General features: G+C 39.7%; 1 protein-coding gene and 1 long non-coding RNA gene across 7 annotated transcripts in view; one reads left to right on the top strand and one right to left on the bottom strand.

Annotated features, from left to right (window-relative positions):
* rgs12b (regulator of G protein signaling 12b) overlaps positions 1–26,606 on the top strand; it is a 48,821-nt gene that overhangs the window by 9,564 nt on the left and 12,651 nt on the right. For all 6 annotated transcript variants that reach the window (XM_034688483.1, XM_034688486.1, XM_034688487.1 and 3 more), the window contains exons 5-6: positions 1,916–2,032; positions 22,387–22,408. In XM_034688483.1, coding sequence (XP_034544374.1) covers positions 1,916–2,032; positions 22,387–22,408 — 139 coding nt within the window. The remainder of the gene's footprint in view (positions 1–1,915; positions 2,033–22,386; positions 22,409–26,606) is intronic.
* On the bottom strand, positions 1,724–2,219 carry LOC117816285. Its single transcript, XR_004631918.1, has 2 exons — positions 2,104–2,219; positions 1,724–2,026 (listed from the first exon to the last, which is right to left on the bottom strand). It is a non-coding gene; the product is annotated as an uncharacterized LOC117816285 (long non-coding RNA).

A 26,606-nucleotide genomic window follows, 5' to 3' on the forward strand; every position in this document is an offset into this window, starting at 1 on the left:
GGCTTTTTCAGTCAGAGGTCCTACACTCTGGAACAGCCTGCCAGAGGAGATCAGACTTGCAGAATCAGTCCCTTGTTTTATGTCATAACTCAAGACACATTTTTACAGGAAGTCTTTTATTGTGTGATATTATTTAATTTTAGCTCTGATTTTCAGGGTAGGTTTTATAAGTTTGTATGTTTTTAAGTTTTATTTCATTTTATTTTTAGCGCTTCATTTTGCTTTGCGCTTCTTGTTTTTATTGCCCACTGTAAAGCACTTTGTTACCTGTATTGAAAAGTGCTATATAAATAAAGTATTATTATTATTGTTATTATTATTGTTATTATTTTTATTTTTATTATTATTATTATTATTATTAATAAATATGTGAGATTAACATTAAGTGTTTTTACAATGTCCATCCTGTTTGTATGTCAGTGTGTGTCTCTGTGCTATTGCTGTTGAGGGTTTGACTAAAGTACAACCTATGGCAAAATCACAAGACTGTACATGCCCTTGTCTGACATGTGGAATTTAACATTTATGCGGAAAAACGAAAAACATTTCAACAGACATGGGCTGACATAGGCTGCAAGCAAAGCTGCACCAGTTTCCCTATATTAGCTTTAGTGTAGGAATGTCAAAATGTGATGTTATGCTTTGATTAGATTGAGACTCGAATATGCAATCCTCTACAACTTCAGCCCCACCGAGCACACACAGTCACAGGGTAAACATACTGTTATGGATTTGATTGAGGTTTTTTTTTAATTTTTTTTGGAGGGGGGGCATTTTCACCTTTTTTTTATCTGATAGGACAGCTGAAGAGAGACAGAAAATGTGGGGAGTAGAGAGTGGGGGAGGACATGCAGTAAATTGTTGAGGCTGGAATCGAAACTGCGACCTCTGTATATGGGACGCGCGCTTGGACCACTAGGCCAAAGGCGCCCCTGATTGAGTTTTTAATCAGTTTCATTTTGATAGAGTAAAACTATCAAAGCTAACTCTCCTACTAGTACTCATCACTATCATGTCTCTCTCTCTCTTCTTCTCCGCTATTCCTCTCTCCAACCCCAACTCGGTCGAGGCAGATGTCTGTCTAACATAAGTCTGGTCCGGCTCGAGGTTTCTGCCTGTTAAAGGAAGTTTGCCCTTGCCGCTGTAACTTGCTAAATGTTGCCCTGCTCATGGTGGATTAAGATGAGATCAGACTAAGTCCTGTCTGTAAGACGGGACTGGATATTATCCTGTCTTGATGTTGGGTCTTTGTTAATATAACATAGAGTACAGTCTAGACATGCTATGTTTGTAAAAAGCTTCTTAAGATAATGTTTGTTGTTGTGGGTCATTGTGCTGTATACTTCACAGTCCAGAAGAAAAGTATGTAAGTAAGTAAACTCTATTTAATATAGCACCTTTCACAGAGCATAGTCACAAAGTGAGTATCGAAATCGACAAGACAATAGAAATAAATAAGCAATAAAGCAATAAATAAGAAAATAATGAAAGCAGACAAAATAACAACAAATTACAAAAGATGGTCAAAAGCCATGACAAACAAATGAGTCTTAAGATGCTTTTTGAGAGTCTCTGTGGAATCAGCAGAGCACACTTGGTGCTGAAGATTGTTCCACAGAGTGACCCCAAGATTTCTGAGAGATTTTTTCACAGAGGTAGAAAGAGACTCCCAAATAATCAGTAACCTTGGCCGCAGTCAAGCCGTGAAAATAAAATAAAAATGAAGCATACGCATAAACTTAGTTTTATTTTTCATGTAGGACCCTATGAAGTGGGTCAACAACCTTTTTTACACTTAAGATTAGAATATCATCTTCACCACCAGCTTGCTTCTCTGACTGACTGCTACCCTCAGCTGTATGTTCTGTGTTACATATAACATGTGTCCTGAACGTTTGTTTATTCATCTCCTCAGGGCGGTCGGTTTCGTGGTCTAACCATGGGCTTCCCTCCACTCCCGCGCTCATCAGCCAGACGGTCATTTGGACGCTCCAAACGTCTCAGCCTGGCTCGCTCTCTGGATGACCTGGAGGTAAGAGTGAACACATACCAGCACACACACTAACACACAGACTCATGGTATGCACTGTTTAGACACAGTACCTGATTCTCTTATTGCAGTGCCGGAGCTCAGTCTGACCACGGTTTTATTGTCACATTTGAAGTACACGTGCACTGTCCTCTAATAATAGCGACTCATGCGCATCATACATCCTCACTTGACACTTCAAGCCCTCTTCTCACATCACCGTGGTAACATACACACAGTATTGGTCTTAGCTGGTGTAGAGATACAGCCAATAGGCATTTTCTGCCTGGTATTTATACCTTACATTATGAAAGGTGGCAATTCCCAAATACGAACTGATGTAAGTGATTTATTCATGCACCCTGATACAAAGGTGTCAGGGTTATGCATATTGTTACATTGTTGCAAGTATTATACATGTGTTTTTCTTGTAGCTACAATAAATAGCCTCAAATTCAGTCATTTGAGAGGCATGAGGTTTGCTCAACAATGAGCCCATTTAGCTTTTTTTTATAACATTTTCTGTCCGCAGCCGCCGCTGTTGTGCTCAGGCAGGAACAACACAATTGACTGCAATCATTCCCACCATGATAAATACCCTTGTGTCAAGGTCTAGTTTTGCAGGTTGCGTTCTTCATGATTATATCAGGATTCAAAAACATCTTTTGCAGCTTATTGTTGCAGCTGTTACTCTCAGACTGCATGAAAAAACCCTGCTTACCGCCTAGCTAGCCACAGGGTAATAATACACCTTTGACTTAAACAAAAGGTGGAACATACTGAATGTTATTATCATCGGTACCCAACTGGTGTGTGTGTGTGAGCACAATTCCCAGCTATAGCTTGTTTTTATGATAGAGATCAGCAGGAGAGCCAAGTGTTAAGATAGGGGCTTACAGAGATAGCTAAGCAGATCCCACACTGGCCCATCAGTTTTATTGTTTTTTTATTTACACTACCAGTCAAAAGTTTGGACACACCTTCTCATTCAATATACTCATTCAATATTCAATAAAAACCCTTGAATGAGAAGGTGTTTCCAAACTTTTGACTGGGACAGAGGAAGAGAGTGAGAGACTCTTATTACATGGTCAGTAGTTACTGTGTTAAAACTTTGGGGTTCATCCAAAACTTATGGTCAGAAAACTATCTTGATTAGACTTTAAACTGCTTTGTCTGATTGATTAATGAATGAATTTTATTTTTTAAAATACTCTTTACATTTAAAGCACAAAGACAGATCATAAAAGTAACAGAGTAAAAAGCAACATTTAAAAACAAGACTTTAAGAAGAAAAAATAAGAGCAAGCATATCTTTAAAGAAATTAAATGAAAAGCAGCGCAGGAGGTTAGGTATTAAGAAGAAGGAGTGACTTTTGAGGAGGATCATCTTTGGTTGGTGTCACCTTATACCGCAATCATTTTCTCTTCATAAGGTGATGTCAAAGGGCTTCTAAGCTGTGTTTATGTCAGTGTTGTGCAGTCAGACAGAGCAAATTACAAAACATGTTTCTTTTTATATTTTTATCAGTTCCCATTTATCACTGTTTATAAAAGATCAAGAGTAGCTTCATAATCAGGAGGTGATATATGCATTATTTATCATTCCTCAGCATTTTTGCTGTTCACTAAAGTGTATTTAACACACAGTGGTACTGCCTCACAGTTCCATGGCAGGGTTTCTCTCCTCTTTTCTCCTCATTAGCCTGAACTCCCCACCCCCCACTCTATTCTACCTTTTTCTTCCAGTCGTTAGGCCTTTTTCTTTTGCTGCACATGCAGTAATGTCCACAAACAGAGAGGTCTTTGTGTGGGGAGAGGGGGAAGGAGAGAGATTAGAATGTGTGTGTGTATGTGCGTTTCTCTTTCTGCGTGTGTGTGTGTGTGTGTGTGTGTGTGTGTGTGTGTGTGTGTGTGTGTGTGTGTGTGTGTGTGTGTGTGTGTGTGCGTGCGTGCGTGCGTGTCTGTGTCTGTGTCTGTGAAGATGATGGTCGGGGAGGCAGGGTTTGGAGTGTTAGCCTGCACTTCTAATGAGCTCTGATGAGCAACAAGCTGACATCCCCCTCATTAGTGGGGCCTCACCAAAGCAGTAGCGGTATATAGACACACAGCACAGAAAATCAGATACATGCACGTATATATACATGAACCATGAACATACACAAAGAATTTGCGAGCCTTCATCATTAACACAGAAAAAAACAGATGTACACAGTTCAGTTTTGATTGCAGCTTTAGACTACATGGCCACAACCTTTAATATTTAAGCCTCTTCAACAGTTTTAGACCTTTTTAATAATTATGTGAGTGTGCATGTTTTTACTGTAATTGTGTACAGCATTTCTTAATGTCTCCCAGTGCTTTAGGCTTACAGTGTGACTTGTAATCTCCCCAAAAAATACACACAAACAGAGAAACAGACAAAAAGAAGATTTGTTATAAAAGAAGTTCAGGGCAGCTGTAATGTAAACATCAGCTCTCCAATAGTTCCCTGATAAACTTCTCTGCCATATTATTCTCACTGTCATACATGTATGCTTACAATTTAAAAGTTACCTGAATATCTGCATTAAAATAAAAGTGTTAAAAACCCTCAAAAAACTTATTCTAGAGGCCACCATCAAAAGTCAAATAACACAAAGAATTCTCAAGTGGTCCTTGAATGAATTTGATTAGCATGATGATTGTGTGTTCATCTGTGTAAGGACTGACAATAGAAACAGGTCGTGAGGCTGACTGCCAGCGTATTCTTCATTTCTTACTCCATAAACTGCAACATAATGATCCACAGAGGAAGATAAATATTGGTTGGAGAAACAAGTGTACCAAGATCGCTGCTTTCAATGAATTGTTTTGTAACTGTTTTGTAGAGGCTGCTATAGTGTGGGACCATCAGTGTTAACTAATCTCATTCATACATAATCACACACCGCTGAACAACACTGGGAGCAATTTGGTTCAGTGTCTTGCCCAAGCGGCAACCTCTGGTCTCAAACAATGAAGCCCATCCGGAAGTGTTATAAACTGCAATTCATCGAGAATCCGCTTGAGGCTTGCTGCAGAAACACCGAAAGCCACATACACACCAATTCAAAAAAGACGATCTTTGCAGCAGAAATAAACATGTTTACAGCCTGGTTCAAATAACGGCTTGGGTCTACGTAGCTAATTTCTCTATCGGCACACACTGTACAGGGGGGGGGGGGTTCTAATGCTACGGTTCAGAAGATATTAAGATTACTAGTTTTTGCCCAGATAAGGACATAACTGACTTGAATGACAGGCAGGGAAACATAGCTGTTGGCTAGGAGGCTCAAACTCTGCCTCTTAATGTCACACTCTTTTGGATGAGTTCCGCATTTTCAATATGGCCCCCATGACAATTTGCTTCAAACCAGCGCTCAGGAACAGATTGGTAACGTCACAGATACTACGTCCATTATTTTTACAGTCTATGATTGACTGCAGGAGTTGGGATCGAACCCCAAACCGTCCGATTGATAGACGACCGACTCTACCCACTGAGCCACAGTCGCCCCAAACATGTTGTAACATGTTTTTAAAGGGGGAAATTGGCCCTGAGGCAGCTCCACAACACAAACCAGCCAAAGAGCAACAGGTGGCTTCAACCCCTTCATCAGCTTCTCCCTCTTTACAACCTGACCCATGGGGAATGGTGAAAGCATGATAGCAATACAAATCCAATATTTTAGTTTACTATGATCCCCCGTGGTTTCTTGCTATTTGTTAGCTGTTTGGTTCCTGTCAAAAGCTTCTTTAAAGAATTAGAGGAGAGCCGTTTGGCTGACCAAAACCCAAACCAAACATAATGTGAAACATAAAAGCCACATTTCATTTCAGAATCAGAAATCAGAATCAGAAAAAGAACGGGGTTGGTTGTCACACTTTTTACTGTTCTGATGATTGCTCATCAACAAAACATATTTTGATAGTCATTCCTACATTAAATTGAAGCTTAAGGTGTTGGCTTGAAATGTGTATCCCTCTCATTTGGTATTTTAATGGGAATAATCTTTTAAAAAAGGCAAGAAGGCAGAACTAAATTTGAAAGTTTAATTGCACTGACAAGTGATAGGCCTACATAACTTAATGCATTTTAACATAAAATGAGGAAGGAGCATGAACAGGAAACACATCTTTAGGCCAGCCTATATAACAACATAAAGAACAAAACAAATAGGCTGAACAATAATGGCCGACTCAACTAGGCTACATGCAGTCACTGTCTGAGTTACAGGCAAATGTAAGGTCTGCGCACTCCAACTAATTTCACCAAGCATGATTTTGCCAACATAGGGGCTGGTTGTTACATGTGACAACCAACCCCAAAGAGAATGTGACGACCAACCCCAACTGGAATTTTTTGCTAGCATCAAGGCTAACAGCCATCTAACAAGTAGTTAGCTAGCTAATAAAAATCTAAGCTATAGCTTTCCCCTCACACTTTGTGAGGGTAACACTTGTTTTGTTATAAACCCATTGTTTAAAAGCCTAGAAGAAAAATACTGAGGAGCTGAATATTTACAATTTGACATGAAAAACACAAAAAGTCCTCTCACCTCAAGTTCAGCTGTCTTACTCTAGAGAAGACTATGTAGGTGAGCTCTGATCCTAGTTCTGGAAATGTCCATACCCCAATTTGAGAGACAGGCGAGATATAACGAGTGTGCCAACCAACCCATGTGACAACCAACCCCATTCTCCCCTATATACAGAAACGCAGAATAGTTACAGTTCGCTATGTACAAAAGCACTGGGAATAAAGGTATTGTATACAGGATGTTGAAGATATCTACATATATCCTACCACAGTATTATATTTGACTTGTCCCCTTATTTATGTTTTTTCAAGTGATAGGGATAATCCGTTACTGTATATAGAACAGACAGCATCACTTCATTACTGCTTATTTTGTGAGCCTTGAAGCCAAAAGATGGCCTCCGTGGGATATTAACGCTGTTGGTGCCAAGCCATGCTCACAAGCAATCTGGCTGGATGTGTCACGGGACTGATGTCCAGCCCGCAGCACTAACCAAAACATGCATCAAACTTACAGATAAAACACTGATGATCCCTCAGGCCGGTACATTCCACAGAGGAACAGATTCATGTATTGATATGAAGCAGACGGTTATGGCTTTGGAAAATTGTGTTTGTTACGTTGTGTCTGGCTTTTTCTAATCTTCTCTGCAAATCGGTTATGGAACTCCGAGAAGCCAGCATTGGTCAGCAGAGCCGTCAATCCTGATGTCACATAACTAATTCAAACTACATTTGACTTGTATTTTGAATTTTATTGTTTGACTAATTCCCAATACGAAAAATGGCGAAGATAGGTTTTTGACCTTTAGTCCAGGCAGTCAGCAGGGGACGCTTCAACCTGATCCAAACTGACACATTTTCTTAAGGCCTAGCCTGACATATTTGCTGCCCCTGTAGTCATCACGTGTCATTTTGAACAGATGTTTGCTCCATGCCATTGTCCATATCCTCATGATTACAGAGGTTTATTGAAAAGTAGATGTCCTCTTGCTAGGCAGAGCATTACTCATATTTGTTTGCATCAAAGCAAAGGAGTTAATATCCTGGTTTATCTTCATCAATGACTACACAGATATGATTGAGTGAGTGCTTGTATGTGTTTGTGCGCTTACATTTTATGTGTGCTTGCTTGTTTCGGTACAGCAGTATGTGTGTGACTATTCTAAAAGCTAATTGATTATGAGACATAGTGGTAGCCTCTTGCTCCCTGAGACAAACAAAGTCTGTTTTTGCATTGGGGAATTGTGGGAACTCTCAAGAGATCTACCACTCTTGCACGCATCCAGCCCCTGACCTTAAGACATGCGCCACACTATTTAAACTGCACTCTGGGGTCCGTTTAGTTAAGCCTAAGTCATTTGATTTATCTTGATTTCTGTAGATGATTTGTTTTTTTTTCAGTAAAAATGATTGTCATATCCAGATAAAGAAATAATTTATCTTAGTGTGGTCTGTGTTGCCTCTCTCCGCTACAGGAAGAGTTGTTTTTACAGACTAAGCAGCATTAGCTTTGACACAAACTGATATTTATGGTCATTTTGTGCCCAAAGAAGTATTTTATCAAAACCTTTATTTCATAATCAACTTCCTTTGTTTAAAAACTCAGCCTATATCTTTGCTTAAACTAGTGCTAGGATTGGCTCCAGTTCCCCCTTCGCCAGGACTATAACAAGTGAGCCTCTCCTGTAGCTACTAGCCACAGCACACATAACGCACTAAGGCTTTTTTCGAAACCGCCTACTATACTAGCAGTACGTACTGATTTGGACAAAATTCAGTATGTAGTATGTGAAAAAGAGCAAAATCTGAAGTAAGCCAAAACTCCCCGGATGTCATACGGATTTGGGAAAATTTCACAGTGTGCATCGGACCAGTCTGCCCCGTGTACTGTTTCCCATAATGCACAGCGCACGTTCCGCTTTTTCTTTTTTCTTCTTTTTTGACAGGGGGAACTCCGTTTTTAGGTGCTATGAAAATTATTAAATTATATAAATCACTTCTTAACTTTTTGAATCATAAGTGATGCTAAAGAAGCAGTTTCTCTATCAGCTTGAGCGTTGTTTACTTTGCTCTCTGAAACTGGAAATCCAGTGAAGTCTGGCCCAGCATCCTGCTAAATAGATCCAACAGATCAGTCATACTACATACTAAATTCAAACGCAGTTTGTAGTAGGCAGTATGTACTTCTACTATATTCGTAGGTAGTATGTAGCAGCCTGTTTCGAAAACAGCCATAGATTGCTTTCCAAGCATTTTCTGATTGACACTCTTGTGGAAAACAATCTGTTCCTCTGTGTTGACATTGAATAAGTTGCCCCTTGTCAGTAAAATGCTTTCTTTGCCATTTATCATGACACTGCTTCACTTGCTGTCCTAACCCTTGGGCCAAGAGGTAGACAGGCAGAGGGGTTTTGTGGGAATGGGTGTGGGGGGGGGGGCGAGTTCCTCCACTGTGTGTCAAGGCATGTTGAAAAATGCTGCTTCTGCTCTGTTCAGTTGTACACAGCCTTTTTATTATACATATCTCTTTCTCTGTCTCACCGTCTTCTCAGCTTTCACCCCCACCCTCTAAAAGTGCTGTGAATGTCAGTTTTCTCTCCATGATCCTGACATGCATTGGACATACCAAACATGACAGAAGAGCACTCAGAGTAACACATTCACTGATTTTAATTTGTGGGCGTGTTTCCCTTAATGGCATGGGGTCTCCCTCTGCAGCCATGCAACCGCATTTGTCTGAGTGTTTGTACAGCCAGTCTCTCAACCCATAGCAGTGTGGGTGGAATAGAAATTATAGAAGGGTGAGTGGGAAAGCAGAGAAAAAGGAGGGGGAGAGTAGAGAGGCATGGGGAGGGAGGCGAAGCAGGAGAAGGAGGAGGAGGATGGGGGATGACAGAGAGAGGGAAGAGAAATCCAGCAGCATTGACATTGTCGGGGTTTGGACATTTGAAAGCCATCAAGTTTTGCTGCTTTGGCGTTCACGCACACGCACACACGCACACACACACACACACACACACACACACACACACACACACACACACACACACACACACACACACACACACACACACACACACACACACACACATTCAACAGCTGATGGTAATGTGGACTGAGGGAAGGTCTCTCATGCAGTGCTGAGGATTACTTGTCTCTTCCTCCATGGAGCAGCAAACTTTGATCGTGGATTCTAAAACAGCAGCTGATCCAGTGAGTAATTGAGCTGTGGATGGATGTTTGCTTAGTAGTTCATGTGTGTGTTAATGTCACTTATTTTATTTGCAGCTTTATCTTTATTTGATCATTTAAAGGATTGCTATGTCTCGGTCATACTTAGCAGGCAGGCTGTGTTACAGGATCGTGACTGCTTCAGAGAAGCATTGATGAAAGAGACGTGTTGAGTTGCTTTATATTTATCAAAAGCCAAACAGAACATCCTGTTTTTTCCTCTTCCTCACTGTCTTAGATTCTAACCTCACGCCATCCTTTCCTGTTGTTATTGTAACAGTGAACTAATGAACTAAACAAATGAATTCAGACTTTAGTTGTCAGGTCTTTAGTTATCTTTGGAATAACGGACCATGTGACCGGCACAGTCCAGCTATCAGGGTTTTTGTGGCTTTGTTCAGTTACTGGGAAACCTGTTGATTCGATTGGATTATTGGTGCTTCATAGGTCTGCAGAAGTATTATTTTAAAGCAACTGTCTGTGGTGTTATTGTGATATTTTTTACATATTATCGTACCAAATAGTTAGACTGTGTCTAATTTATCTGATTCTATTCCAAAACATCTGAGAAGATTATTTTAACACAATTAGACTATAGTTAGAAAAGTTTCAAGTTATATGTGTTTACTTCATGGTGTCCTCAAAATTGTACTTACATAGTTAGGTGTGGTGTTTGTTTGTGTGAGTGTGTGTGTGTGTCTGCATGTGTTTGTGCAATTTTTGAGTAAGAGGGTCTTCTTTACACTTTGGTGGTAAGCAGCACAGGACAGTATACCACTAAACACAGCAGTGAGGAAAGGGAGGCCCGCAAGCCCTCTGACCTTCTGACTCACACACACAAACATGCCCACACCCCCCCCACACACACACACACACACACACACACACACACACACCCACACACACACACACACACACACACACACACACACACACACACACACTGGAACTTAATGGATAAATTCTTTCACACACACACAAACATGTACTCAAAGATAATATCCTGCACTCACATCTTTTTTCTTTTATGTGTATGTGTGTGTGTTTTCTCACTGAGCGAGACGATGTGTGTTTTCCTCGTGATATCCCTTGGGCACAGAGTGTGTTGATAAAGGAAAATCAGATGACAACACAGGATCAACACTTCTCCTGTACATGAAACACCTCAGGAGGCCAGGAGTCACATCAGATGTAGCTGCATTTTCAAATAAAGGCTTTTTTAAATCTTTATCCAGTACTCCATGGACGCAGTTCACCACAGAGGCACAACCAAGTAGTGTCATGTGATGTGTCTGATGCAGACCTGAGAAGTGGCTTAAATGTGAAGACAAAATAAGTCTAGAAGCTCATCAGGCAAAAAGTTGTACTTTGTAGTAGCTGTTCGTGGGAGACACAGTTTCTTTCCTAGTTTGTAGTCTGTCAGTCCTTTTGCAGTTTTTCTGTCTGGCATGAGACAACATTAGTTTCAACATGTATCCTCTCACTTTTTTGGATATGTATATAAGTGTGTGTGACTAATGTATCAGCCCGCAGATCAAAACTTTGAAATCATCAACACAAGCAAGTATCATGAATGAATGAATACTAAGTAGGAGGGTGTGTCAGGTTGAAGGACAGTCATCAGTATCATCAGTAACATTCAAACACACTTTAGAAGTCAAACAAAAATAAGCCAGCTATTTACTGGATGCATGAATGCTGGACAAAGCACCAACACTGTCTTTCTGTATAATCATATTCAAGTACAGGTATGTGTAAGCTGGTGCAATCAAAGCCTGCTCTCATGATGCCTGCTCAGCCCCACTGTAGCTGTTATTGCGAACACTCAGTGGGACTTGGTGATAAGGCTGACTGACTAAGTGATCATTAATTCACAGGCTTGTACTGAATAGTGGTAAAGCAGCAGTGGAGGAATACTATATGTAGAAATACTGTATGTCCTATAATGCTGTATGCCTTGTCTCTGTCATGACAGCAGAGGGCGGTATTGATTATTTTTATGTTGAAAAAGAGAATCAGAGAGATTATGAACTCATCTACTGAAAATATATTGTGGGTTTTTTTTGTCAGAGATGGTTTGAAAGTAGATTCATACCAGCCTTTCAGTTTTATGCTGCTGGTTCTTTACTGTAGGTGAAGCAACGATTGAAAACCATAGGTGTCTCCTGCATTGCTGAATGTTTATATATTTGCTCCAGATCTCTTTATGGCTAACTTTCTTACCTCCGTTTTAAAAAGGAGTCAGGCTTTATATCCGAAATCGTATTGTATCTAGAGAGATAGTTTTTTTCTCCTCTGCATGTAATAGACCAATGTGGCATATCAATAAGAAGGGACATTTGCTTGGATCTCAAGAGCGTGATTCTTTATTAAATTTCAACATTTTTGAAAGTAAATTTCTCAAACATAAACAGAAAATAATTATTTACCTGCGAACTAACTTCATGAAGTATGTTGGCTCCTAATAGGAATGGAGATTCTCTGCAGGTAATGTGAAGGAAGACTGCTGTCCAATAAGAGGGGATACAGATCCCATTACTAGCTGTTGAATCAGCCGCCTCAGACCCAATCTGGTTTCCAGCCAAACACGAGTGGTTCCAATAGAATCTCATAACATAACCTGTTCTCTTGAGATCAAGCTGCTTAAAACTGACAATTTCATATCACAAAGATATAGAGTGAGTATGGAAATATTCACACATCTTCACTTTTTCTACATTTTATTATGTTACAGCCTTATTCCAAAACGGATTAAATTATTTTTTCCCTCAACATTCTACACACAACACTCTATAATGACAGAGTGAAAAATGTTTTGTAGAAATTTTTGCAAATTTATGAAAAATAAAACACTCAAATATCGCATGTCCATAAGTATTCCCACCCTTTGCTTTGAAACTCAAAATTGAGCTCAGGTGCATCCTTGATATTCCTCTGACCATCCTTGAAATGTTTCTACTACTTGATTGGAGTCCACCTGTGGTAAATCCAATTGATTGGACGTGATTTGGAAAGGCACACACCTGTCTTTATAAGATCCTACAGTTGACCAAACCATGAAGTCAAAGGAATTGTCTGTAGACATCCGAGACATGATTGTATCGAGGCACAGATCTGGAGAAGGGTACAGAACATTTTTTGCTGCATTGAAGGTCCCAGAGAGCACAGTGGTGTACATCATACGTAAATGAAAGAAGTTGAAATCACCAGGACTCTTCCTAGAGCTGGCCGCCTGGCCAAAATAAGCGATCGGGGGAGAAGGGCCTTGTTTAGGGAGGTGGCAGAGAACCCAACGGTCACTCTGACAGAGCTCCAGCGTTCCTCTGTGGAGATGGGAGAACCTTGCAGAAGGACAACCATCCCTGCAGCACTCCACAGATCAGGTCTTTATGGTAGAGAGGCCAGACGGAAGCCACTTCTCAGCACAAAGCACATAAAAGTTTGCCAATACGCACCTATAGGACTCTGAAACCATGAGAAACAACATTCCCTGGTCTGATGAAACCAAGATTGAACTCTTTAGCCTGAATGTCTGAAGGAAACCAGGCACCGCTCATCACCTGGCCAATACCATCCCTACAGTGAAGCATGGTGGTGGTAGCATCATGCTGTAGGGATGTTTTTCAGCGGCAGGAACTGGGAGACTAGTCAGGTTCAAGGGAAAGATGAACGCAGCAAAGTACAGAGAGATTCTTGACAAAAACCTGCTCCAGAGCGCTCTGGACCTCAGACTGCAGAAAAGTTCACATTACAACAGGACAACGATCCTCAGCACACAGCCAAGATAACAAAGGAGGGGCTTCAGGACAAGTCTCTGAATGTCCTCGAGTGACCAAGCCAGAGTCCGGACTTGAGCCTGATTGAACATCTCTGGAAAGACCTGAAAATAGCTGTGCACGGAGGTCCCCGTCTAACCTCATCAAGCTTGAGAGGATGTGCAAAGAAGAAGGGGAGAAACTCCCCAAACCCAGGTGTGCTAAGCTTGTAGCATCATACCTAAATGTAGATTAAGTGAAGGGGTATGAATACTTTCCGTTGCTACTGTATGTCTAGTAACTATATATCATTTAGCAGCATGTTATAAGAGACACAGTTCATCTGTCAGCAATATTACCCTTTGTATGACATTGGCAGCATCAGCAACAAGAACTTAAGATCATTACAAATATGTTATAAAACAACATGGTGGCTGTGGATCAGTGGGTAGAGTCGTCATCTATCAATCGGAAGGTTGGCGGTTCGATCCTAGCTCCTTGGGCAAGACACTGAACCCCAAATTGCTCCCGCTGTTGTTCAGCGTTGAATGGGATTAGCTAATACTGATGGTCCCGCACTATAGCAGTCTCTGCCATCAGTGTGTGAATTTGGTGTGAATGGGTGAATGCGATGAGTAGTGTAAAAGCGCTTTGAGTGGTCAGTATAAGTCCATTTAACACGGACCATCATTATTCAGACATAATGAAAGCAAATGTTACAAAGTCGCTTCAGCATTGGGCATTATGAGATTCACAGGACATTACAGTTTTATATAATTTTTTTAAAAATGTCTTCAAAAAAAATCTTTAAAAAATATATATCTTTAAAAAAGCAGCTTGTTTATCCAGCAGCTGTCTTAATACAAGACAGTATTACCACTCAGTAAAAGCACCAGTTTTCTTTTGTACATCATGTTTGAGAATTTTTCACAAAAGAAAAATGTATCCAACAGACAAGCAACCCTCAATTCATGTATTTAGTGTTTCTCTTTGGTCTCTTGTGCTAGTAAATATTAATAACGTCATTGACCACGGCTGAACAAATTTGCGAATCAAGAGAATTATAGTTAATACAACATTTTAAGATCCTTCTAAAAGTTCAGTTCATGTTGAATGAAAGGAAGCGCTCTTGGTTTTCAAAAAATTGCATTGGAAGCTTTTGAAAATGTAACTGAGCTCTTAAATGTTTTAAATTATTTGGGACAATGCCACACCCTGCATGATAAAAGTTTCTATCATAGATATAAGCTCATTTTTTACAATTATCTGAATTGTTTAATATGTAACTTAATATTTAGATTTAATAGAAGTACAATGCTGCATGGCAGTAATGCAATAATACAAATCTATAGTGACTTTCATTGAAGTAGAAGAAGATAACTTAACACACATAAAATAAAGAATTAATAAAAAATGTTGAGTGTTTTTATTAAACATAATATTTTCAACTTAAAAAAACAAAAACACTCTCCTGCTAAAACTGTGCAGGGAGAGGTATGATCATTGCTGCTGCATGATTGGCAGACTTAACTTTGTTTCCGCCCCTTCTCAGTGACTGCTGCCCGAAGGGGGAGTGTCACTATGGAAGCTGAGCTGTGTGTGTGTGTGCCAGAGAATGAAACTTCCTCGTCAGTCTATCAACTAACTGTGTGGAAGAGTGTGTGAGAAAGAGGGAGAGGTATGATTTTTATAATGTTAGAATAGTATATTTACAATGACATATGGTAAATGTACTTGATGTAGCATTAGCAAACAGTCAGGGTTAGTTCATCGCTTTGTGTGAGTGTGTGCGTGCGTGTGTGTGTGTGTCTGTGTGTGTGTGTGTGTGTGTGTACATGTGTGTGAGACAGGCATGCTGAGGCACAACTCCATCCAAGTCATCTGTCTGCCTGGATTTCCTGTCACAGATAACTCCTGAAGAAGCTCAGTCAGCATCAGCAATGGTGTGTGTGTGTGAGTGTGTGTTTTCGTGTGTGCTTGTGCGGTTAAGATATGTAGAGTGAGCAGGCAGTGGTTTTCCTCCTGTGTGAGAGGAAAACAGGATGAGCCTGAGAAAGAGGCTCTCCTTTAAGCGGGTCTGGAACTTCAATACAGTAAGTAGTGTGTTTATATATGCTTAAAATGCATCTGTTAGAGAAAGTGCACACTTTGTTTCCTTCCAGTGGGAGGAATTGAAAAGAGCGGAGAGACTTTTTGTACTCCTTCATTCATGTACATCAGCAAGCTAAACAAATGCGGGATTTAAAATATTTTAACAATTTATGATATTTAAGCCAGAGAAGTTATAGTTCATAAACCTTGGTCTGGTTGAAATGCTGCCAAAATGCCATAAAAAAGTTGTCAGGCACATCAAACCTCACAGATGTTGTATTCTGACTTTGGTTTTTCTTCTGTTTTGTATTTACTACAAATGTCTGAAGAATGGAATGAGGAAGTAAATCGGGAGTAAGGATTATCAGCAACTGTCATTCGGCACAAGCAACAGTGCATACCAGTGTTGTGTTCAGTAAAAGCGAGTGAAGCAGGTACAGTTTGAGAGAAGAGGGGACTATTTTCCGAAATATATTACACAGGGAAAAAAAAGATATCCATTACCTTCATAGTGGGAACACACAGACAAAGGAGGGGCATTTACAGACATTGAATGGAAGAAGACAAAACAAAGGAGAGAGAGAGAGGATCGGGGTTTTAGGGAACGAACAAGTCATCGTGTGATGAAAAGGATGTGTGATGGTGGCGGGCTTGGGTGTGCAAAGGTAAAGTGAGGCACAAGGAAAAAGACTAACAACAGTCTAAACAGCTTTAGGCTGTTCCCCTTCCTCTCAAAGCAAGGTGTGTTCTGAACCTGAACAAGGTGAGCTTACTGAGACGATCGATGCTCGTGAGAGCTTCCTCTGACAACTGTGACTTTGTTCTGACAGAAGTATTTGATCAGATTGTTCCTTCTGCTGTGTATGTTTTAAAGGCAAGGAGCCAAGTAAAACAAACATTTATCACCAGCTCAGTCTCTGAGTCACATCTCCTGTGTGGTTGTGTTGTAGGAAAACAAACATTATTTGCATTCCTTCCTTTTACTGAAAGTGGAGATCGATCTGTGAATGTGTTGCCAGGATTTAGGATGTTAACCCAGATTACCAGAGAGAGTCACACGGGATCCCCCTGTGGATTAAAATTGAAATGTTTGTGGTGGCTGTAGTGGCTATTTGACTTGGTCAACTTTACAAAACCTAAAACCAAATCAAAATCCGGCCACGGGGCACGGAGAGAGTGGATCGTAGTCGTTGTCTAAAGATTGCCGATGTCCAGCCAAGTATTCAGTATTTTGTTGGTTTATTGTACAACAAAGAAAGGCTTCTCTCAAACAAAAGGGAACGTCTTTGTGCATTGAAATCTCCAGGTAAAAAAACATTCACCTTCCCCTGTGTGCCCATCTATATACAAGTCACCCAGTGCAAAACTATCAACCTATAAAAATGAGTAACGAAATATATTAAACACCTAAGGCATCAAAGTTAACCCTAGAGTTACCTTAAATGAAATAACAATAAATTAATTGATTAAAGTAAAAATAATCAAATCTATGAAACAACGTATATAGCTCCAACAGTGGCATTGAGATGTTGAGCACACAGTGTGCATTTACTGAGCTGTTTGTTTAATCTTTGATTTTTTTCAAACATTTTTCCCCCAAAATCTTTTAACAGAGGGTGATTGGATCCGTGCAAATCCAGTCAATCTCAGGATGGCTTATGAAACATTGCCACCCATCCTCACACCTGTAGAGCAGAGCCTCATTTGACCTGCTTTGGATCATTGGGGTCTAATCAGTTTGTTCCCCACATCCCATGCGCTTTGAATTACACTAAAACTCAGCGGTGTCATGGTTACCAATTCTGGCAGGGTGACTGGTCTTCTCAATGGCAGCTACTATTCCGCTCATATTCAAAAGTAAACACCCAGGCACGCACATATTGAGACTGTTGGCGCAGCAGCTTCCTCCTCAGCTGGAACTGTGTGTGGCTGTGTGGCTGTGTGTGTATGTGTGAGTGTGCGTGTAGTCAGAAAAACTGTTGTGCATTTTAAGTCCCCTTTTTTGAGCGTTATGTGTGCGTGAGCTGTTTAGATAAAGGTGTGGTCAACTCCTGTTATTCCAGTGTTTACAGGTACAGGAGTAGACTTGGGTGACTGGATTATCATTCTTTAATAAAGTCTATTCAGTCATTTTTCACCTACACACACAAGAGCTCACTCATTCCTGGCTGAGCTGGACTTTACAGTTAGTAACTGAAATGGAGCAACAAGGATCCTGTGTTAAAATCAGTCTCTTCTTTGTGTATGTAAGTGCAGATTTTATAGCTGACAGTTTTATACCACACACAGACATTTAACTTCACCCTGTTTAATTTGAACGGCTTCTCTGCGTCTCATCCTCTTAAAAAGAACGTCTTATTCCTGGAAATATTGTCAACTCACGGGCACACACACACCGACAGGGAACATTTGGGAAACTTGAGATTGTCTAAGAAGACTTTTATGGCTCTTAAAGTAATAATATTATGATAACAGTGAGAATGAATGGCTGTAAATTGTGCCCTGTGTTTTGAGCTCCAACCTCCAGGCTTCCCAACAGATGATGTAAACCTCCCCTCTCACACTGCTAACAGCTAATAAAGCACTTGGGTCCTGTATACACAGTGACAACCACACAGTGACACAAACATAAACCTTGTAAGAACTAACCAGGCATGTGGTTACAAGGTGGCATTTTATGTCCAGGGAGGTGAAGGCTGGAGCATTTAGATGTAGTCATATAAAGAAGTCGGTAAACATTTAAAACATGTTGTTAAATATAATTAAATGATCCAGCCTGTTTTATCACTGCTGATACCAACCAACACCCTTTATATATATATCTTGTTGAATTCAATGCATAGACTGTATAAATATGGACGTAGTATCCGTGACGTCACCAATCTGTTTCTGAAGCGCTGTTTTGAGGCCAATCGTTGGCATTGCTGCTGTCGAGCGAGTGTGACGTAAAGAGGCGGGCTTTGAGCCTCCTAGCCAATAGCTACAGTGTTCCAGCCCTATCAATCAAGTCAGCTGTGCCTCTCATTGGAAGACTCATAATCTCAATATCTTCAAAATTGCCGCGTTAGAAAAAAAATCACCCCCCCACAGTGTGTGCCGATCGAGAAATGAACTATCCAGACTGCACTCGATTTTTAAACCAGGCTGTCAACATGTTTATTTCTGCTGGAGAGATCGGCTTATTTGGATTGGTGTGTATGTGGTTTCCAGTACTTTCGGAGCCAGCCTCAAGCGGATCCTCGATGAACTGCTTTCTGCATCTGACTCATTTTTTTAGAACAGAGGTTTCCGCTTGGTTAAATGGCGCTAAGATTTATAGAATTTGGATTCAAGTGTCTTATCTTGTGTTGTGTTGGATGTCAGGATCCTGTTGGATCATTGTGTTGCTTTTTAAAGCAAACCAAGAAACAGGTCAATACTCCTGAATGCCATCACAGACTAGTGGATTTTAGTACATTTAAGTTGTGCCAACATCACAGACCACCTCAAAGTAAAAATAACAATCTACCAACATCATATGAATTAACAACTATAAACCAGTTGACTTATTTTGAACACAATCAAGCAGAATGTCCAACATTTAATGCTTCAGACGTCTCAAATTTAGGGAATTGTTGCTTTTTACGCTTGAAAATGAATCCCTTTATTTGTTGCCTCTGCTCCGACTCATTAAACAAAGTGAAGTTGTTATCGTGTTCTGTTGGAAATCAAAGTGTATTTTCTGATTAAGGTGGCTTTTGAGTTGAATGAATGGGTTCAGGGAGCTGGAATAGTTGAGAACAAAGCTGAAGGAAAACATTAAAAAGTTAGTGAAATGTAAATGCTAAACACACCTTGTGTCTACCTGTCTCGGTCACAGTTCTTGATAGAAACAAATACATACTCCACTTGTTGTACTCTATTTACTTAAAGCATAAGTTATTATTTAATTTGCTGTGTTTTCAATCTTAAACGATAGACGTCAGTATCAGCCAAAAAACTCAACATGAGCTGTGGCATATTTTGTAAAAGTATCATCCTTGATAGCCTTATGAACCGCTTAACTATAATACAAATCATCTAAAGCATAAAGAAACAGAAGGAAAGGAAATCATTGTGGTGCTTTTTTGATTCCGGCAGTGCTACTGGGTCACCCTTAAATAGCAGGCTGCTGCAGGAATGGCTTTGATGCTGATTGCCGTGCGATAGAAATCCAAGTATCTGACTGAAGAGAAGAAAGACTCTTTTCACAGTGCAGGTTTTCTGTTACACAGCTTGTTAGTTCAAAGTGTTAAAAAACAACACAGACGAACAAACACTTATAATGAAATAAGGTTTTAGCCATGACTATCATGCAACATCAGAACTGTTTGAGACAACTTAAATGACACTGTTCATTATTGAGAAAACAAAAACACAAATTCTGCTGAATGGAAACAAAATATGAGGTTTTGCTTGGGACATGTTTTCCTGGAAGCCTAAATGATGATGTATTTCAGTGTATCTTAGCATTGCATCGATTGCGTAATGCAACATAAAAGTCCCTTTAATAACCATGAGCAATCCGCTGCGGGCTGTACACAATATATGTTTATTTGATGATTAGCTATTATCAAGGCTGTAACATTTTCTGTCTGCATTCTTGTCCATGAATAGGGGCTTGTGGAGACAAAGTCCAAAGAGGAAAAGTCTGAAAACTCTGGTCAGTCCCTGTAGGATGTGATAGAAGAGGGCTTGTCATGAGAGACAGAGCAAGAAGGAGTGGGCAGACACGCATAAGGAGAGTTCAAAACAACTTCAGGGGAGTAAAGGAGAGTGTAAAAGAGAAAGGAGAGAAGAGGGGACTTTTGGGCCTTGATCAGGGGTCACACCACGTCTACAAAGTACATCTGGAAGTGATCACGCTAGAGCAGAATTGGGATTGGGTTAAACCCCCACCCACTCATTCACAAAGAAAAGAATGCTCCCTCGATACAGTGAACATTCGAACACATGTCAGCCATATGCAGACACAGGCTGCGCCCATATTATAAACACATGTTTTGATATTCACAAGAAGCACACTTAAGATCCCAGTGTGTCAGAGTGCCAGTTCCCCCGGCAGTCCAAGCCTATAGCAGAATAACTAAGAGCTAGTCCAAGCCTGATCCAGCTCTAACTACAAGCTTTATCAAAAAGGAAAGTTTGAAGCCTACTCTTAAAAGTAGAGAGGGTGTCTGCCTCCCGGACCCTGACTGGTAGATGATTCCAAAGGAGAGTTGCCTGATAACTGAAGGCTCTACCTCCCATACTACTTTTAGAGAATTTTCACCTCTTTCTGCTACTAAAAAGTCACATTAAATGTCTTTTACCTATGGGTGCCAATGTCCACTCTTACAGGCAGAGTCTGATATATCCCAGTATTTATGGTTGCTTTGCTATCCGTCTAAGAGGCTCGACCTGAGTGAGGAAGTGGTGAAAACGTCAAGAAAACAAAAACAAACCAGCGTCGCCACTCCACGCTCAACTTAATGAAATGAATGAATCTTGGAGTATTTGCAAAGTTAGTTAAGTTATTATTATATCCTTTATTTGGTTTATTATGGTACTGCTCATGCCAATGGAGTGCATAACAAACAAAAACACCCCATAGTTCCATTAATTCAGAGTGTTGTTGAAAACAGAGGAACGGGAGGGTAAAGAAAGAACAAACAGATGTGTCCGTCTTCCCTGTACTAAGGAACTATCATCTCTCTCTCTCTTCATCTCCCTCTGTCCCTCTTTCCAACCCCAACATGGTCTCAGCAGATGTGTGTCTAACATGAGTCTGGTCCTGCTCGAGGTTTCTGCCTATCAAAGGAAGTTTGCCACTGTAACTTGCTAAATGCTGCAAAGTGCTCTGCTCATGGTGGATTAAGATGAGATAAGGCCGAGTCCACTTTGTGAGATAGGACTGGATCTTATCCTAGTCTTTGTTAAAAATAAAACATACGGTCTAAACCTGATATGTTTGTAAAGTGTATTGAGATAACATTTGTGATTTGGCGCTCTATAAATAAAGATTGATTGATTGATAAATGGTGATCTCATCACATCTCATCCTCAATGCAGATATTTTTCATCCCAGCTCAGCATATCTGGGAAAAGGGAAATCCTCTGCTTTATGAGTCTGTGTGTTTTTTGTTGTTTTATTGTCTATGTATAAGTGATAAGTGTTGGTGTTCTTTCACATGGTGTTGAAACACATAGCTGTATATCTATGTTTTTGTTTATGTGTTTAAATTGGAATGAAAGGTGGCTGAAAATCTATTTTCTATGAGATGCATGTTTCATATGTTGCTGTGCATTAGATGTATCTTTAATCGCTGGTTGTCAGATATATAAGTAAAAGTCATACGTCTCTGTGAAAGAAGGGGAAAGAAAGGCCATATGCTCTCCTCTTCACCTCTTCTTGCAGGCACCAGCCCCGCCCCTCTCAGGAGCTTTTCTTGCAAATCAAGCACAGCCAGTTCACAGATGATTCCACCCATACACAAGACAAAGAGCGTGGGCGCTTACCTGACTGTGTTATGATGTGAGAGTGTCTATGATAATTACCCAGGTCCTGTGAGAATCACAGTTAGTCTGGGTCGGTGTTTAGCCTCTGGTTCATAGTGCGTGCCCGGGCAGCTGCCTCTTGGCATTACTGTGAAGTTAAGATGTGTCATCCGTGTGATGAGGGAATATCCTAATCAATGTCTCTCTGTGTCTCCTTACAGTCTGCAGCAGTCTCTGATGGAGGTGAGTGGAAATGTCCTTACATACAACACTTTTAAAAGCTTATTTGATATTCCATTACATTTCTCATAATGTCTTATTTTTTACTATTTTTACTATTTAGCCTTTTGACAAACCCTTAACCACAACTGAATCAGCTTCTTTCCCTTTAAGTAGCTATAATGAATGTTCCTTATCGTTTCTCTGTGGCATGTAGTGTGGGGTAGTGTAGTTTTGTGTAGTGTAGTTTTGTGTAGTGTAGTGTTGTGTAGTGTAGTGTTGTGTTGTGTTGTGTAGTGTAGTGTAGTGTAGTGTAGTGTAGTGTAGTGTATGTGGAGTTGTTATGGTCGTGGCCAATGTGGATACCTCATTAAAATCTGGCAGCTTTCACTGAATTCACAGAAACAACAAGCAGTCTGGTTTGACCTGTTAAAGTCCTGCCCCACCTCTGCCTTCTGGCTGAGGTTGGCTGGTTGTAACTTTTACATAGTCCCAAATTTGTAAACATAAGCTGTAAAACAAGAACGTGCCACTGGGCCTCATAGAGGGAGCATACAGAGCATGGTGTTTTTAAGAATGGACCAGAAATGTCTAAATTTGCAGTTTCAATCAATCAATCAATCAATCTTTATTTGTATAGCGCCAAATCACAACAAACGTTATCTCAAATTGCTTTTACAAACATTGGAGGTCTAGACTCTCCACTCTATGTCAATATATATCTAATCTATCAGAATGTATATCTTAAAAAAAAGATTTTTTTAGATACACAGTTTGAGTCTCTGTGTGTTTGTTTGTTGTTTTGTTTTGTTTTGTTTTGTTTTCTTTTCTTTTTTGGGGGCGCGATTACAAATAATCGCCAAATAGATGCCAGTAATTATGGAATAGTATTTTGGCTTGTAGTGCCCATCCTTACTGTTGATGTGTTCATGATTAGCATGTGCAAATGATAACAGAAAGCCAGTGATATAGCAGGCTATAATAATACTCTAATGCCTTAAAATGCACATGAAAGACAGTTTATGGCAGATTAAAGGAGAAAGAGGGCATGAGAACAAATACTGATGGGATGATGAATCCATTGAAGACATGTTTATAATGAGCAGAGACGAGGTGTTTACAGTTATAAGAGTAAAAAGATTGTTGCCCTTGCACGTCTATTTGCGTGTGATGTAAGGGAGTGTGATGGCGTAGAGATTAATGGAAACATATTCCGGTCCTCGCAGTTGTTTAAATAGTTTCTGTCTGCTTTTGATACCAGTCTGCTTCCCAGAGCTGCGGTTTTAGGGAATACTACTGCTTCTCCTCTTCTCTTCATCGATGTATTTAAAGGTTGAGGTCAGCTAATGTTTGTGGTCACCTCGCTTTCTCCCCTTAGAAGCAGATAATGGTTCTGCATTACATTCTTGTGATCTGAGAGTTTAATTCTTCAGTAGATACACAGAAAATGCTTAGCTGGGAATTGATCTACGATACAGCTAGAGCTGGGAAAAAAATGTTATCGCGCTAAAAATGATCATCTCAGTCAATACCAAAAATTATCACGATAAATATCAAATCATGATTTCATTTAAATTTAGGGCAGATTTTTGCCCCTGAGTGAAAGTTAAAGACACCAAATGGTTTGTTTGCTTGTGTCTGGGCTTTAGTACTCTAACAAGCTTCTTGTATCCTTCATTTTTGACAGTGCTAACAGAAAGCAGGTCTTTAGTGTAAAATTTGGTTTTAGTGAAGTTTTTGTTGGTAGATTCTGTTTTTTCTTTAATGTTGGGTGGCAACTAGCGTATAAGGCACATTAGCGCCTCCTCCCTTTCCAGTGGTTTGGGCTGTAATTACAGGTATAAATATATCACATTTTTCAAAAAGGTGATATATTTATATTGAGAAAAATTACATCACGATAATTATTGTTATCGAATTATCACCCAGCCCTAGATACAGCCCTTGACATCACTCTACCTCTTCCTTGCTGAACCTCAATCTTCCCCTCAAGCAGGGGGTGGGGGGCTTTTAATAACTATCCAAAACTCCATCCATGAGGGAACAAACACTGGGACAACTTTCAGGTTTAAAGCCTCTTGTACGGAGTTTTAACTGAAATTGATATTGATGCCTCTGAATGGCCTGTGAAAGTAGACGAGACCATCAGCAAGAAGACTCATCATTTTGTCATTAGTTTTTAAAGCTTGTTACTGCTGCCACTGGTTTGGTTTCAAAATAATTTACAGCTAGCTGTCAGAAATTGCCTTCATTCATATTTTCTGTTGAAAAGATTCACAGTGAATTATACAGACAGAGGTGGATTATTGTCATTACAGAAAACTGTTAATGCATAAACAGGATAAGATCAATGCAGAGATAAGGTGTATCACTTCAGTAAAGTAGATTTAAGGAAGTTGTTGATTCTCATGCAGCTGTTGTTCCTTCTGCTACCACAGAATTTACAGGTGCATCTCAACACATCTGAATATTATTAAGAGTTCCATATTTTCCTTCAGTGACTTAAGAAAGTGATTGAAACATACTTTTGAGAAGTTAGAAAGGTCTTCATTGAGATCTTTTTTATTACAATTATTGATCATAGGAAATATTGTAATCATTTGTGATACTGGATTTTTGATTTGTAAGCCTTAATCATCCACATTTAAACAAAAAGAAAGCTTGAAGTATTTTACATGTTATGAATATAGACAATATGTAAGTTTACCATTTTTAGATATGAAAAAAGGGTTTTTTTTCAAGTTCTTGAGATACACTTACATTAGCAAAGTCTACTATAGACTCAAATACATATAACATAACAATAGAGGTTAAATAGGGCTATCCATTGTGTACTAACCCTACCTCTGAACAACACAACTGATGGTTCATGTTAATTAGAAACCATTCCAGGAGACCACTTCATGAAGCAGACTGAGAGAATACCTAGAGTGTGCAAAGCTGTCATGAAGGAAAAAGGGGTCTACTTTACAGAATCTAAAATATAAAACATATTGTGCTTTGTTTAACACTTTTTTGTTCATTCAATAATTCCATATATGTTATTTCATAGTTTTGATGTCTTCAGTATTAATTTACAGTTTTTCAAATAACTAAAATAAATAAAAACCCTTGAATGAGAAGGTGTTTTCAAACTTTTGACTGGTAGGGTACATCTGGACAGCTTGTTTGTGTCTGTGTGTCAACAACCGTTTATTGTGTGGGTTCACGTTTAGTGAAATCCCCAACTTTACATTCTTTGACCGGCTTTTAGCTGTGGAATGATACTACCTTCATTTTTTACTATATGTTATACATAAGAACAACTTAGAGACACTTTTCCTCTCCTTAGAACTTCTTTTTTTGCTCCTCTATGTTTCATTACTTCAAAGGGAAACACTGTCCTGTATATAGAAGCTCCTTGACAGCTCTGGTTACTAGTATTGTAAATACTCAGATTAATAATGCAGAATTTAAATGATCTCATAAATGATAGTGAATTAATACAGAGAGAGCTTACCAGTTGCAATTAGAGTCAGTTGTAGAAATAAGCTATTAGAGATGGTTCAAGTATTTGTTCTGAATTGGTTACATACAATTTTATGACACAACCTCTTCAACAGCTTTTATTTATGCCAGCATTTACAAAACTATGAGCTACATTTTAGTAGTATATGCAACTCAGGTATCCTGTGATTGACAGTTATGTGTAGTATTTTATCCATCATTCTGTGTAGGAAGCCCTGGTTGACTTTAGTTTGTCAGGAGGGAAGTGCTCACAGTGATGTGTCAAAATAAAGAGTGTTTTTGAGAGCACAAAATAAAACAATAAACTATTCAACTCTGCAATTATGTATTTCTTTAAATCCCAAAACAACTGTCACAACAAGATTATGTTGACAGGCATTCCTACTTTTCTTTGAATTTGTTTTGTACGTGTGTGTGTGTGTGTGTGTGTGTGTGTGTGTGTGTGTGTGTGTGTGTGTGTGTGTGTGTGTGTGTGTGTGTGTGTGTGTGTGCACTTGTATGTGCTCTAGCGTTTCTAGTTTCTTGTGTTTCTAGCTCTAAATTATTCATAATCACGAGGTCTGCTTGTGCTTGTATCACTTACCAACCTGCTTGCAAAGGTGCGTGTGTGTGTGTGTGGAGGTACATGTGCGTGTTGTGACCTGACTCTCTGCGGTCTCTCAGGTTTTCAGCCAGGTTGCTTATGAACGGCCGCCTCTCTCTTTAGACTCTTTCT

The sequence above is a fragment of the Notolabrus celidotus genome, chromosome 7 (assembly GCF_009762535.1).
Source record: "Notolabrus celidotus isolate fNotCel1 chromosome 7, fNotCel1.pri, whole genome shotgun sequence".
In the NCBI taxonomy this organism is placed as follows: Eukaryota; Metazoa; Chordata; class Actinopteri; order Labriformes; family Labridae; genus Notolabrus; species Notolabrus celidotus.